The 14,770-nt window shown below is 38.3% G+C and overlaps 1 protein-coding gene across 1 annotated transcript; it reads left to right on the top strand.

Annotated features, from left to right (window-relative positions):
* Positions 1 to 279: 279 nt before the first annotated feature.
* LOC129938653 (uncharacterized) lies at positions 280 to 5,652 on the top strand. Its single transcript, XM_056046328.1, has one exon. The coding sequence runs from the start codon at positions 280 to 282 to the stop codon at positions 5,650 to 5,652; it is 5,373 nt and encodes a 1,790-aa protein (XP_055902303.1).
* Positions 5,653 to 14,770: the final 9,118 nt, after the last annotated feature.

Below are 14,770 nucleotides of genomic sequence, written 5' to 3'. Positions count from 1 at the left end.
ATTGAAACAAGTTTCCATTGATAAAATAATTTATAAAAATAAAGAAATTCGTGCAATCCATCGCCGATCGTCTGAAGAGTAATCAAATCGCTACCCATCGCAAACAGCTACCCTTCGCCAATCGCTGCCCATCAACAATCGCAACCCATCACAAAGCGCCATCAATTTTAAGCAGTCATTTATCTGGAATAAGTACAAAATCACAGTGAGTACACTTTTCGTTTATTTGTTGAAATAATTACAATAATAGAAATACAATTTGTTTTATAAATACAAACAATGAACGCAACCAAGATCGTAAAACACACCTGCACGCAAATTTCAAAAGATTTTGAAAATTTTAAAAAGACTGTGAGCCCCACTAGGAGAACCAAAAATTATGTAACCACACGTCTCGAAACCCTTGAAGGCAATTGGGTGAACATAAAAAACCAATATCAAATAGTGATTTGCAGTGATGACGTCAAAGAAGATGTAGTAAAAAGCACCGAAGAATTGTTTAATGAAGCAAATGAGATATATACGCTCTACAGATCTATGCTATTAGATGAGTTGGACAAGTTTGCAGAGGCGAAAGCGAAAGAAATACCTCCTGCTGTTCCTCCAGTTGCAAAATCTGACGATAATAAGCATCACGATGTACGCTTACCCAAAATTAATCCTCCGACTTTTACGGGTGAATATCAGAATTGGCGTTCATTTAGAGATCAATTCGTTTCTTTGGTCCATAGCAATAAATCACTAACAAATATAGAAAAGCTTCATTATTTAAAGTCATGCTGTAAAGAAGGAGCAGGCATTTTGCTCGAACATATAAACGTAGATGATGCTAGCTATGAAAAGGCATGGGAATTATTAAATTCACGGTATGATTTTAAGAGAATTCTTGTTAATAACGAGTTAAAGTTGTTTTATGAATTACCAGTAATTCATGAGGAGAATTCGAAAGGTATCCGCGAATTGTTGGATAATTCAACCAAAATTTTACACGCCCTCACAAACCTAGGACTGCCGGTCCAACATTGGGATGCAATCATCATTTTCATGCTTTTAAAAAAGCTTCCATCAACAGTACAAACGAAATGGGAAGCAACACTTGGAACTAAGAAAGAGATACCCACTTATAAGGAGTTTTCGGATTTCTTAGAGACAAGATTCCGAACACTGGAAATGGTTGATGAGCAACAAAATGTGAAATCAACCTCAACACATAAAAAACCATTAAAAACGGTATTTCATGTTAATGCTGAAACAGCAAATTTTTCATGCAAACTGTGCCATAAGGGTGCACACTCATTAAGAACATGTACAAAGTTTTTAAAAATGGATGTCAACACAAGGCAACGAACTGTAAAACAATTAGGGAACTGTTTTAACTGCTTGGCATATAGCCATAAGACAAATAGTTGCCCTAGTGATAAAAAATGCCATTTTTGTCAAAAGCAACATAATTCATTGCTTCATTTCGGTAACGCACAAAACCAACTCAACTTACACAATCAACAAAACACATACCAACGACAAACATTCACTCAAGCTAATCAATTACCACCCAATTCAAATAACACAATCTCTCAAACTCAAACCAGAACTATGCCACACAATAAAACAAATTCATTCAACAACACAAATCCAAACACATATAACACAAACAGCTCACATGCACACCATATATCAACAGAATTCAATCCAAATGCATCAGCCTTCTATCCAAACGATCCACCACCATCAACATCATCAAATTGCTTTCACTTGAAGGACTTTAAAAATACACAAATTTTACTTGCAACAGCAATCATAAAAGTCAAATCAGCTGATGGAAACTTTATAAAATTAAGAGCTTTGATTGATCCTGGATCACAAGCTACGTTTATAACGGAATCAGCATCTCAACTTTTGCGACTCAAAAAATACAATACTTCATTTGATATTTCGGTATTAGGGCAGAACAAAAGCGGTTCTTGTCAAAACTATATTGAACTTACCCTAAGTTCAAATTATTCAGATTTCACTATGTCGACAAAAGGTTATGTATATAAAACATTAACAGGGCTTTTACCAAGTCATGAAATTATTTCAACAAAATGGAAACATATCCAAGGTTTAAAATTAGCCGATCCAACATTTCATCGACCATCAAACATCGATATTTTGTTAGGGAATGACGTTTATTGCGAAATAATTTTGAATGAAGTCATTCGTGATGATGAACAAATATGTCCAATCGCTCAAAAAACCGAATTTGGTTGGATCATTTTAGGAAAAGTACCGCTTGAAAAACCCAACTCTATTCAAGTCTACACACAAATTGTCGACATAGACACACAAATGCGAAAGTTTTGGGAGATTGAGGAATCTCCATACCAAAAAACCGAAACAGAGGAAGATGAAGCGTGCGAAAATCACTTTTTAAAACACGTCAAGAGGTTGCCGGGAGGGCGTTTTGAAGTATCGTTACCTTTCAAGGCAAATCAACGGCCAGAGCTAAAATCAACACAACAAACAGCATTAAGGATGTATTACAAGCAAGAAGAAAAGTTACTTATCAACCCAACATTACACGAAGAATATAATAAATGTCTGGCAGAATATCTCAAACTTAACCAAATGGAAGAAGTGGATATCACTCAAGACAGCATCTACAACTCACCTTTTCACAACATCGTTCCACATCATGCCGTCATAAAGGACTCCAGTACAACCACAAAACTGCGTGTAGTCTTCAACGCATCATTTAAAACTTCGAATGGAACTTCGTTGAATGACCATCTTATGACTGGACCTAAGACACAAACAGATATTATAGCAATAGTTTTAAGGTGGAGAACACATAAAATTACCTTTACATCTGATATAGAAAAGATGTATAGACAAATCCACATTCATCCAGATGATGCATATTATCAAATGCTGTATTGGCGTGAAGATACAACAACACCAGTTAAACTCTACAAGGTTAAGGTTTTGATGTTTGGTACTGCTCCAGCTCCATATTTAGCGAACAGAACTCTCAAAAAACTTGCCTCTGACGAAGAATCAACATACCCACTAGCCGCCCAAATGATCCGTGAAGACATGTACATAGATGATTTAGTTTCAGGTGCTGACACATTAGAGGTAGCCAACGAAAAGTACCATCAAATTTCAACATTATTAACTTCAGCTGGATTTCATCTTCGTAAATGGATGAGTAATGACAGGGAATTTTTGAAATCCATTCCGGAAGAAGACCGAGAAACAAGTGTTTCTTTGACTTTCGGATCTCTGGATCACACGAAGACTCTTGGAATCAGTTGGTTCCCATCTACTGACTCATTTTCTTTCCAAAAGATCGTTCTCGACAATATCGTTACAAAACGTTCCATTCTTTCAACCATCGCTCGTCTTTTTGATCCATTAGGATGGATAGCACCTTGTATTATCAAGGCTCAGATCATCATGCAGCAATTATGGCTGAAGGGCCTCTCATGGGACGACAATATTCCAGCTGAATTACAACAGGAATGGCTCTCTTTTCAAGAAGAGTTAGACATTTTAGAAGACATACACATTCCAAGATGGATAAACACTCAAACTGACATCAAACAAATAGAACTCCACGGATTCAGTGATGCATCAATTAAAGCGTATGGAGCTGTCGTCTACCTTAGAGTATTAGACAACCAGAACCTCATACACACTCATTTGCTCATTTCTAAAACAAAGGTAGCGCCTGTAAACACAATATCGTTACCGAGATTAGAACTTTGCGGAGCTGTTATGCTGGCAAAACTTCTCGATTATACCCGATCAGTTCTTCCATTTAAAACCGTCCAATTATTTGCATGGACTGATTCTACAATAACCTTGAGCTGGATATCTGGATTACCATCAAAATGGAAGACATTCATAGCCAATAGAGTCACCGAAATTCAACGGTTGACCAATATAAGTATATGGCGACATATCCCCACCAAATTAAACCCAGCGGATTTAATATCTCGTGGTATCCTTCCATCGAAATTGAAGATCAATACACTATGGTGGAATGGACCACACTTTCTTCATGAAAAATGGGATTTTTCAGTACCTAAACAACCTGCCCAATTAGAAACGGAAGAAGAAAAGAGACAAATCAAGATTCATGTCACCATCAAAGATGCTAATGGCATTCTTGATGTAGTTTGCAAAAAATCCAAGCTTATCAAGGTATTAAGAATCGTCGCCTTAGTAAACAGATTTATCTATAATTTAAGAAAGGATGATGTTTTAAGAATGAAGTCAGTTCTTTCACCCATAGAACTTGACATCGCATTGCGTACAACCATAAGGAGTGTTCAACAATTCATGTTTCCCGATGTCATAAAAGAACTCGAACTTACTAAGAGAACAAAGCTTAATAAATCTCTAAACATGTTTATTGATCGATCTGGTATTATAAGAATTGGTGGCCGACTACAAAATGCCAATCTTACATATGATCAAAAGCATCCTATTGCATTGAAACCAGATCATAACTTCTCGAAACTCATCATTGAAGATGCTCATGAGAAAACCCTACATGGAGGTATCCAGCAAACAATCGCTTTTATTCGAAATCAATTTTGGATTTTCAATATGAAAAGAACAGTGAAGAAGTGGTTGAGTAAATGCTTCACTTGTTTTAGTAATCAACCCAAATCAATGGAACAACTGATGGGAAACCTTCCTGCACCCAGAGTAAATATGTCACGACCATTCACTCACACTGGTGTAGACTATGCCGGCCCTTTGGAAGTTAAAACTTGGAAAGGAAGAAATTCCAAGAAATTTAAAGGATATTTTGCAATTTTCATATGCCTCTCCACGAAAGCAATTCATCTTGAAGCTGTAACAGATCTCACAACTCAAGCCTTTATCGCCGCGTTCAGAAGATTTATATCTCGAAGAGGAATATGTTCAAATATTTATAGCGACTGCGGTACTAATTTCAAGGGTGCTAATACCGAACTTCAAAAGATGTTAAATGTAGCCAAACAGGATTATAAAGAAATAGCTGACTCACTAAGTAAATTGGGTACCAAGTGGAACTTTATTCCTCCTGCTTCTCCTCACTTTGGTGGTTTATGGGAAGCAGGAGTGAAATCAGTCAAATACCACATAAAACGGATTGCCCGAAACCAAGCCCTAACATTCGAGGAGCTCAGTACGCTTCTAACACAAATAGAAGCTTGTCTTAACTCGAGACCCCTTTGTCCCGTTACAGATAGCTTGGATGATTTTAACGCCCTAACACCAGCACACTTTTTGATCGGCACATCAATGCATACAGTCCCTGAAGCCAACCTACCAACTGAAAAGATAGGCTACTTGGACAGATGGAAACGACTACAAGCATTACTGCAGTCATTCTGGAAGGAATGGAGCGGAGAATATTTAACAAGGCTTCAAAATCGACCGAAATGGTTGAAAATCGAAAAACAACCTAAGATCGGAGATTTAGTCTTGCTGAGAGATGAAAGACTTCCACCGTCACAATGGTCCCTAGCAAGGATTGTTGAAACCTATCCAGGACAAGATGAATTGATCCGCGTTGTAAAAGTAAGAACCCAGAACAACGAATTCAAAAGGCCTATCACAAAAATCTGCCCACTCCCATCGAACAACATTGATACAGAAACCACAACAGTGTAAAGATCAACTTAAATTGAAAAGAAAAAAAAAATTAAAATACCGCAAAATTTGTGAAAAAGAAAAAAAACTTAAACCCAAACATATAAGAAACTGATAAAAATTATATCCAAACAAACCAGAATATATATATATCTATAGATATGTATAAATATATACGCACATACACACGCACACACACATATATTTTCAACACAATCAAAATTCGGTTAAACCAAATTACAATGTACTGAAAAAATCTTATATTATATTAAAATCACATTTAAAACACATTTACAAATCATTTAAATAAACTCAAAACATATACATCATATAATCAACACATTTATATAAAATAATTTATCAACACATATTTAAACAACTTCCACCCAAGCAAAATAAAAAAAGGGGTGTTTTGTGCTCAAAATACAATTCCACATATATATCACAACTCAACTCAACACATACAGTCCACTAAAGAAATGCTAAAAGAGAAAACATACTAAATAGTCAAAATAAATTTAAAATTGATAAACTCATAATATAACCTAATTAAAATTATTAATATAAAATATAAAACTCAGTAATATAATCTAATTAAAATTATTAATATAAAATATAAAATCAAAAACAAACAAAATAAAACTCACATAAATAAATTCATCAAATTAACTGAGGTGGCAACCATAACAACACCTGAAAAAGAAAACAAACATATATACATATATTCAAACCATTATTGCGAAAAATAATTGCAACTTACCATCGTGCGTCGGCATCAGCAGCTTATCTATGCTTAACTATAATAATCACCAATCAACCTGTTTAAGAATGAAACAAAATATATGTACAAATGTATGTATAATAATTCACATATAAACAAAATAAATAGGAGGTATTCAATTAATAATGCCGCATGAAATATAAAGATATACACAGCTAAAAGTAAATTAAAATCACAACACTGGACAAAATCTCAATGACGCGAACCTCTTCAAAAGAAATTACACATTATGTACATAGTTAATTGAGGATCCAAAGTAAGAAATAACGGAAGAACATTTCAAACATATAGCACATAAATTATATTACACAGATTATGGTACACAAATTAAACACTTTAGATTGAATTAAATTATTTATTACTTACTGAAATATCAAAATAATAAGGAACAATTAACATATACTTACCAAACAAATAAATGAATGGAAAACGGAACACACACCGATCGCGATAATTATGTTTTTTATTTTTTTACCAACAATAAAATATACATAAGTACTGCACAAAATAAACCTGAATGAAAAATAATGTCGGAATCGAAAGGAAACTGCATATGTTGTCTCGAGTATCGAACTTTCTTAAGCTTCGATTGCAATATGCAATTATAAGTCAGGGGTGTCGTACAAAACTGACGTTAACTTTTTGTTAGGGTTTACATGATGCAAGGCAAAACGAAGGTTGAAATTTATTAACTATAATAGGTTTTGGTGAAGTAAATGAATTTGATACATACCTATATTGTTTAAAATAAATTGTAATTGAAAAGATAATTAATCACATCTCTCTTTGCATGTAATTTTCTAAAATAATACATTTGGTACCTCTTTAACGCTTATGGTCGACCAAAGTGATATGACCGTTTACCTTGTGCACTGGGGGGGGAGAATGTTGGATGCTGCCACAATCGGAATGTCAACTTACCATTAATCTAATGTGGGACTAAAAATCACCAACTGTTATACAAATTTTATAAAAAGAAGGTCAGATGGAGGTTATTACAAGAACCATGGACACTTCGGTTTAAATTGTGATTTGAAAAGGGTGTTTTCTAAAATAAAGAAAAATTTAATAAATTTGAAGTTTTGAGTTTCCTTTTATATTTTTTTTTATAACAAAATCAAACTTTTTGTGCAAAACACTACCCTTATTATGTAAGGACATAGTGTGAGCACTACGAAGAGGAGAGAGAGGTTGAAAGGAGGTGTCGGTGCCCATTGGTTTTGACTTCCTGAATATTGCAATGGCTGGGAAAAACAGAGTGTGGTAAGGCATTCTTCATTCGCGTAGTACGGCTAAAGATCGAATCTCTGTACTTGGCTGTAAGACCAAAGTTGGGCTCGAGGGTATATTGATGAGCATTCCTAAGCATGATAAGCAACTAATTTAAATGCTCTACGTCTGATACTGTCCAAGAGACTTAAGTAAAATGCAAGAGCTCCTACCCACACATGCGAGTTATACTAAATTTTTGGACGTATGTCTTGTAGATAATAGCTTTTGCATGACTTTAGAAAACCCAAACATCTTGGGCGATGGTGGTGAGAATATCAAGAAATTCTGTCTCCTCGATACAAGTACCATCCATGGACAATGGCAATGGGGTGTATCTCGCTTTAACGATACAAGACAGCATTGGGTTTTCGAAGCATTAAATTCCACGCGGTTTTTAGTCCCCATTGCACTATGCTCTTTAGGTCGGAATTTGATGAGCTTATCATATTTTGTCGTTGCAGTTCAACATCCGAAGAAGAGGGAGAGGGAGAGGGTGAGCCTCAAAACGAATATGAAAAGCTAAGAGTACAATTGTCAGCGAAACAATGTATTGGATTAGAAGTTGCAGACAGGATATCATTAATAAAAATGATAAAGAGTGTTGGAAATAGAACAGAGAACACCAGCGTTTATTTTGTGGTTTTTAGACTTGAACCCATCTAATACTACTTGTATTGATCAAAGAATGAAGAGATTCGTGAAAACCGAAAGCACGCATTTTCGATAAGAAGGCATGATGCCAAACCCTATCAAATGCTTTTAAAATATCAAGTGCAATAATCTTACTTTCTCCAAAACGTTGCAAATATTTTCTACACTGTTCTGTGAGATGAACCATGAGATCACCAGTGGACCTTTTACTGCGAAAGCCGTTTGTCGGTCATTAAGAAGCTTCGATCAGATATTTGTAATATGTAAAATGATAATTATTTAGCTTTTTCATGGCTTTGGAAAGAATGACCGTAAGTGCAATCGGTCAATAATTAGAGGGTGAAGAGGATTCGGCTTTTTTTGGAACCTCTTCATAACAATAGCGTGGATATTATCCGGAACAGGTAATTTATGTATGTTATGATCTTTTAGGACTCTCCCCACAGTACGAGTGCGAAAAAAGATTGGCCCCATAGAATCACTTACGATCTCAATGACAGGCGGAGTCATAACACTCACTGGCAGCGTTGAATTGGGGGCGAACTGCCCAACAAATATAGATTAGCTTTCTCTAAAGAGCTTATGAATGGACTGTCATTGACAACGAGCGTAGCGACCGAGGAAGAGGAAGAATTCCTCATACTTTTATTAACAAATTACCAAGTATTTTTACTGCTTTTCTGACATTGAACTACCGTTAGGTCCGTTGAATATGGGTGTTGCAGGCCTTCCTGGCATGCTTGAACTCATTCCGGTTTTAATCAGTTGGATTGGCTAACAAACAACGGACATGACCCTAATAACCTCCTTACAGCTCGCATCAAACTATACATTTATCTTAGGTCTGATGCTTTTAACCCTATTCGGGATAAAAGTTCTCACTCCTTAGAGAATCAAACTTGTGATCATATTAGCGCTGGCGATAACTCCACTAATGAATAATCATAGTGACAAGTTACTTACTTACTTAAGGTGGCGCTACAGTCCTGTGTGAACTAGGGCCTCACCCAACAAACTTCTCCATCTAGCTCGGTCCCTAGCTAGATGTCTCCAGTTTCGCGCTCCAAGTTGGGTGAGGTCACCTTCCACTTGTGCGCGCCACCTGATCCGCGGTCTTCCTCTACTGCGCTGTCCTGTGGGTGCGGATTCGAAGACTTTCCGGGCCGGAGCATTGGTTTCCATGCGCTCTACGTGACCCAGCCATCTTAGTCGTTGGACTTTTACTCTTCTTGCTAAGTCTACGTCTCTGTACAGCCCGTACAGTTCGTCGTTCCATCTTCTCCTCCACTCCCCTTCGATGCATACGGGACCGTAGATCACACGAAGAACTTTTCTCTCGAAGCGACCCAAGGTGCTTTCATCCGCTTTTGTCATGGTCAATGCTTCTGCACCGTATAGCAGGACGGGGATGATAAGGGTCTTATATAGCAACACTTTGGTAACTCGAGAGAGGACATTACTACTCAATTGCTTTCTTAGTCCAAAGAAACAGCGGTTAGCAAGAGTTATTCTGCGTTTGATCTCAGCGCTGGTGTTGTTTTCTGCGTTTACAGCGGAGCCTAGGTAGACGAAGTCCTTGACTACCTCAAAGGTACGTCTGTCGATTGTGACGTTTTGACCAAAACGTCGGTGTTGTATGTCCTTTCTAGACGACAGCATGTACTTTGTTTTGCCCTCATTAACCGTTAAACCCATTTTTGCCGCCTCTGCCTCAATACTCACAAAAGCCCCATTGACATCACGCTGAGTTCTTCCGATTATGTCAATGTCATCAGCATATGCCAATAATTTTACAGACTTTCGAAAGATAGTGCCTCTAGTGTTGACCTGTTAGCTCTGCACTATTCTTTCAAGCACGATGTTAAAAAAATCGCATGACAGCGCATCACCTTGTCTAAAACCTTTTTTGACATCAAAAGGTTCTGTTAAGTTGTTTCCAACCTTTATGGAGCAGCGTGAATTCTCCATGGTCATCCTGCACAAACGGACGAGTTTGGCAGGGATGCCAAAACTAGACATGGCTCTATACAGCTCGTCCCTGTAGATGCTGTCATATGCGGCCTTGAAATCGATGAAAAGATGGTGGGTGTCGATTTGGTGCTCTTGAGTTTTTTTCCAGGATCTGCCGTAATGTGAATATTTGATCAACTGTGGACCTTCCTGGTCTAAAACCACACTGATAAGGACCTATCAGGTTGTTGACGATGGGCTTTAGACGTTCACATATTACGGCAGAGAAGATTTTATAGGCGATGTTAATAAGACTTATTCCTCTATAGTTGGTGCAGTTTAGAGGGTCTCCTTTTTTCAGGATCGGGCAAACAATACTGAGGTTCCATTCATCGGGCATGTTTTCTTCCGACCATATCTTACAGATAAGTTGGTGCATGCTCCTTACCAACTTATCTCCAGCTGCTTTAAAGAGCTCGGCATTCAAGCCATCTGCTCCAGCGGCTTTATTAGACTTCAACTTAGATATGGCAATCTTTACTTCGTCTAAGTCGGGAGGACGGGATTGTTGGCTTTCGTCGTCTATATCGAATGGGTCATCCTGCCTGACAGCGGGATTCAGTTCTTCGTCGCCGTTATACAGTCTGCAGAAGTGGTCCTTCCATATCCTCAGCATTGACTGCGGTTCCACTATGATGTTTCCACTTTCGTCTTTGCAGCCTTCGGTTCTAGGTTTATGTACCTGTGAATTTCGTTTCACCTGTTCATAAAACTTTCGAGCCTCATTCCTGCTTTTATACCTCTCAACATCTTCGACCGCACGCTTCTCATGCCCTCTCTTTTTCCTTCTGAAAAGTCGGCGTTCCTCTCGCCTCTTCTGCTCATAGAGCTCACGAGCAGCTCTCGTCCTTTTATGCAGCGCGGCTTTGCGTGCCTGTTGTTTGGCTGCATTTGCCTGCCGACATTCCTCATCAAACCAGGGGTTCCTTGTTGGTGGCTGTTTGAAACCCAGCACATCAGAGGCGGCTTCTCTGATTGCATCTTGGCAATGTTGCCACTGGTTTTCGATACATTGTGTTGGCGGCAGAGAACTTCGAGAGAGGTTACTTGTCACTCGGTCGGAAAAGGATTTGGCGATCTCTGGCGATTGTAGCCGTTCGACGTTGTATCTTCTCCCAGCACCTCCCTGTTTTGCCTTGGGTCTGGAAATCCGAAGTGCTACCCTGGCTACAACGAGGTAGTGGTCCGAGTCGATGTTAGCTCCTCGGAAAGTTCGTACATCCATAATGCTGGAAGCGTGTCTGGCGTCGATCGCAATATGGTCAATCTGGTTGACGGTAGATTGATCTGGAGAATTCCAAGTTCCTTTGTGGATGTTGAGGTGTGGAAAACGCGTACTGGCTACCATGACGTTTCGCCCCGCAGCAAAATCTATGAGCCTGAATCCATTATCGGAAGTGTCGTCGTGCAGGCTGTTTTTCCCGATTATTCCACCAAAGATGTCTTCCCTTCCTAGCTTGGCATTAAAATCGCCCAGGACTATTTTAATATCGTAGCTAGGGCACTGCTCATATGTTTTGTCTTAGAGCTCGAAGAACATATCTTTGGTGTTGTCGTCTTTCTCTTCTGTGGGGGCGTGCGCGCATATCAGGCTAATGTTGCCGAATTTAGCCTTGATGCGTATGGTCATGAGGCGCTCATTGATGCACCTATAGCTCAATACTTCTTGCCTAAGTCTGGCTCCAATGACGAATCCGCATCCAAATAAGCGCTGTTGGTTTTCGTGGTAGCAGTCACCATAGTAAATATCGCAGTTTTTCATCCTCTTTTTGCCCGGCCCATCCCATCGTATTTCCTGGATGGCGGTGATATCTGCTTTATATCGTTCTAGGGCCTCCGCTAATTCTTCGGCCGCACGTGGTCTGTTAAGGGACCTAACATTCCACGTGCATATCCGAAGTTCGTTGTCCTTTATTCGTTTGCGTTGGTTGTCAACAGTAAATCCGTCCGTATCCGAGGCTTGTTGGTGCTTCGCAACTTTGAAAGCTTTTACGTGGCCACCCCGACGCACAACCTCCAACCTGGAGGGCCAGATCCTAAGTATAACTCCAAGGATGGGGAGCCGGATAAAACCGCTCCTTACAGGCCTGGGCTCCGAATAAGTCGAAGAAGCCCTATAAGGTGTTCACTAAGTAGTTCAACCTTACTGGAACTGTAGACGCCACCGTTGATTCCATCTCGGGAATTCCTCCGCTGCCGTCTGGATAAGGAGAGGTGCCTTAGTGGAAACACCTCTCCCCACCTCTCTCGTTTGCTGCCCCCAACAACTTTCCACTGGGGTTGGAACCCAATCTCCAGTTGAGGTACTAGGCACCCGATGTTCACCACGTGGAGGTGAGAGTAGGAGTTGATAGACAGAGGTTGGTTTTAAGAAAAAACCTATGGACGCTTGTGTCCTCTTGAATGCACATGTCTACCATTTGAACATCAGTGACAAGTTAAAGATCCTAAAATAATTATTGAGACCGTCCTAATTTTCTTTCTCATATTGCCAAACGGTTCTCTTAGGAGCTCTTTCTTTAACTGAACAGTTTTGATACGCGAAATTTGCTGATATAACACAATGGTTAGATGTACCTAGAGAAGATAGGTCTCAAACAGTATTAACTTATCGAGGTCAAGAGGAGCGTTTTCTGCTCGACCTTCTCGTTGACCAGCTGAATAAGGTGGTTCAACTCAGCGAAGATCTCAGCACACACTATTTCTGGTGTTGTCTGGCCCAAATGCTGAGACATGAAGAATTGTGTGCATTAAAATCGCGATTTCAGTGCGAGGATAGGACAAACAATTCTTTGGATGGAATCAAACAAAGAATCAAATTCCTGAGAAGTTGATAATCTGTCTATATTAGGGTTTCGATAAAGGAAGCAAGTGAATGATTTGTTTATTTAAGGAAAATTAAAACCTTATAAAATTAAAGAAAGAATTGGTGCAAAGACCATATTCAGCAGGATCGGAATCCTCACCTATTTAGGTTTCACTTAGCGCCAATACAACTGCACTGTTTAAAACAGTATGGGATTACGCCGATAGAAAGTTCGCTCTAATCCCATGAATATTATAGTCTCCCCTGAAATGTATAGCCATTGCGAATAAAAACAAATATCGAAAACCAAAACGGACTTGTGCTTGGCTTATCTGATTGTTAGTGAATACATTTATCTTTTCAAGGAAATAATCATAACCTATGTATAAGTGGATCGCTTCGTACGACTTCATCTGCAGCTCTGGATACCATACTCCATCTACACCTTTAGTTAAACTAAGAAAATAAATAGTTGCAAGCTAAGCTATATGCCTAACATCCTCATCACAGCTCAGTGGACTCCCATCAAAATTCGCTCCTCCGTAATTTTATTACTTTGCAAAGGATAGGACATTCCTGGAAGACGAGTCTATCCATTTCTTTACAGATTGATTACAAATTAATGATAGATGCGTTTTCTGAACGACTAATATTAAGTCTCTTATTTCAACAGTAGAAGTTTTTCCGTTGAAAGAATTCTCGCCTGGTTTAAAGAAAACATGGTACCAACGTCTTACATCTGGATTTTCTCAGACATTCAGGTTGCCATTGTGCTCTGTCTCACTTAACTCTATAAAAATCCACATCGCTCAAGATCATCTTTAATGGAGATGGCACATCAGTTCTACATTAATCTTTGCTGGTTGACAGATATTCCAATAATTTGTAAGGCAGATGAACTTACCAAAGCTCGATAACCGGACTCGGCATAGAGGTTAGGCGTATTTTCAAATGAATTTTGCAGAAGTATGGTCGAGGAAGAAGGAGAAACATTCAATACAGTGTACAAGCCCTCATCTAACTAAAAAACATAAGACCTTCCTAGGAGAATTCTTCTATAACGAGTTAAATGATCTAAAAAGACTAACATAACTATTCTTTCACATTTCGTAAACAACTCCAATTAGATTCATTGAGCTCAGGAGAAGGCCTCAAGATTCATGACAATATGTCAAGGACTGGCTATCTCGAAAAGGCACTTCAAACTAAACTTCATTTGTATATGTTTAAGCACCTTTTAAAGCACATATATTTAGATTCTCGGGGACCTTGAAACGAAAAAAATGGTAAAAATTTTTAATTCGAAAAATCTGACCGATTACAATAATTTCCAACACGAATCTAAATAATATTTTATTTGTCTTTATATCTAAGAAATTGCTTTATTTTTTATATCAAAATCATATAAATCTTTTTAACATTCAAGTCTTTAAATAAGTTAAACAACAGTAACAGTTCTCTTCCCTTAAATCAACCTCTCTCACCTCCTATTACCTCTCAAAATAGTATCAACATTTGATTTACAAATCTACCCTTAAAACTATTACCATGTTGATGGGTTACCCCTATATATAGATGTCAAATGGACTTTTGACTCGAGTAATTCCCTTTTTTTCGAC

This window comes from Eupeodes corollae, chromosome 1 (assembly GCF_945859685.1).
Source record: "Eupeodes corollae chromosome 1, idEupCoro1.1, whole genome shotgun sequence".
Lineage (NCBI taxonomy): Eukaryota > Metazoa > Arthropoda > Insecta > Diptera > Syrphidae > Eupeodes > Eupeodes corollae.
The sequence above is the reverse complement of the archived record's forward strand: the minus strand, read 5'-3'. Positions and strand labels throughout refer to the sequence as shown.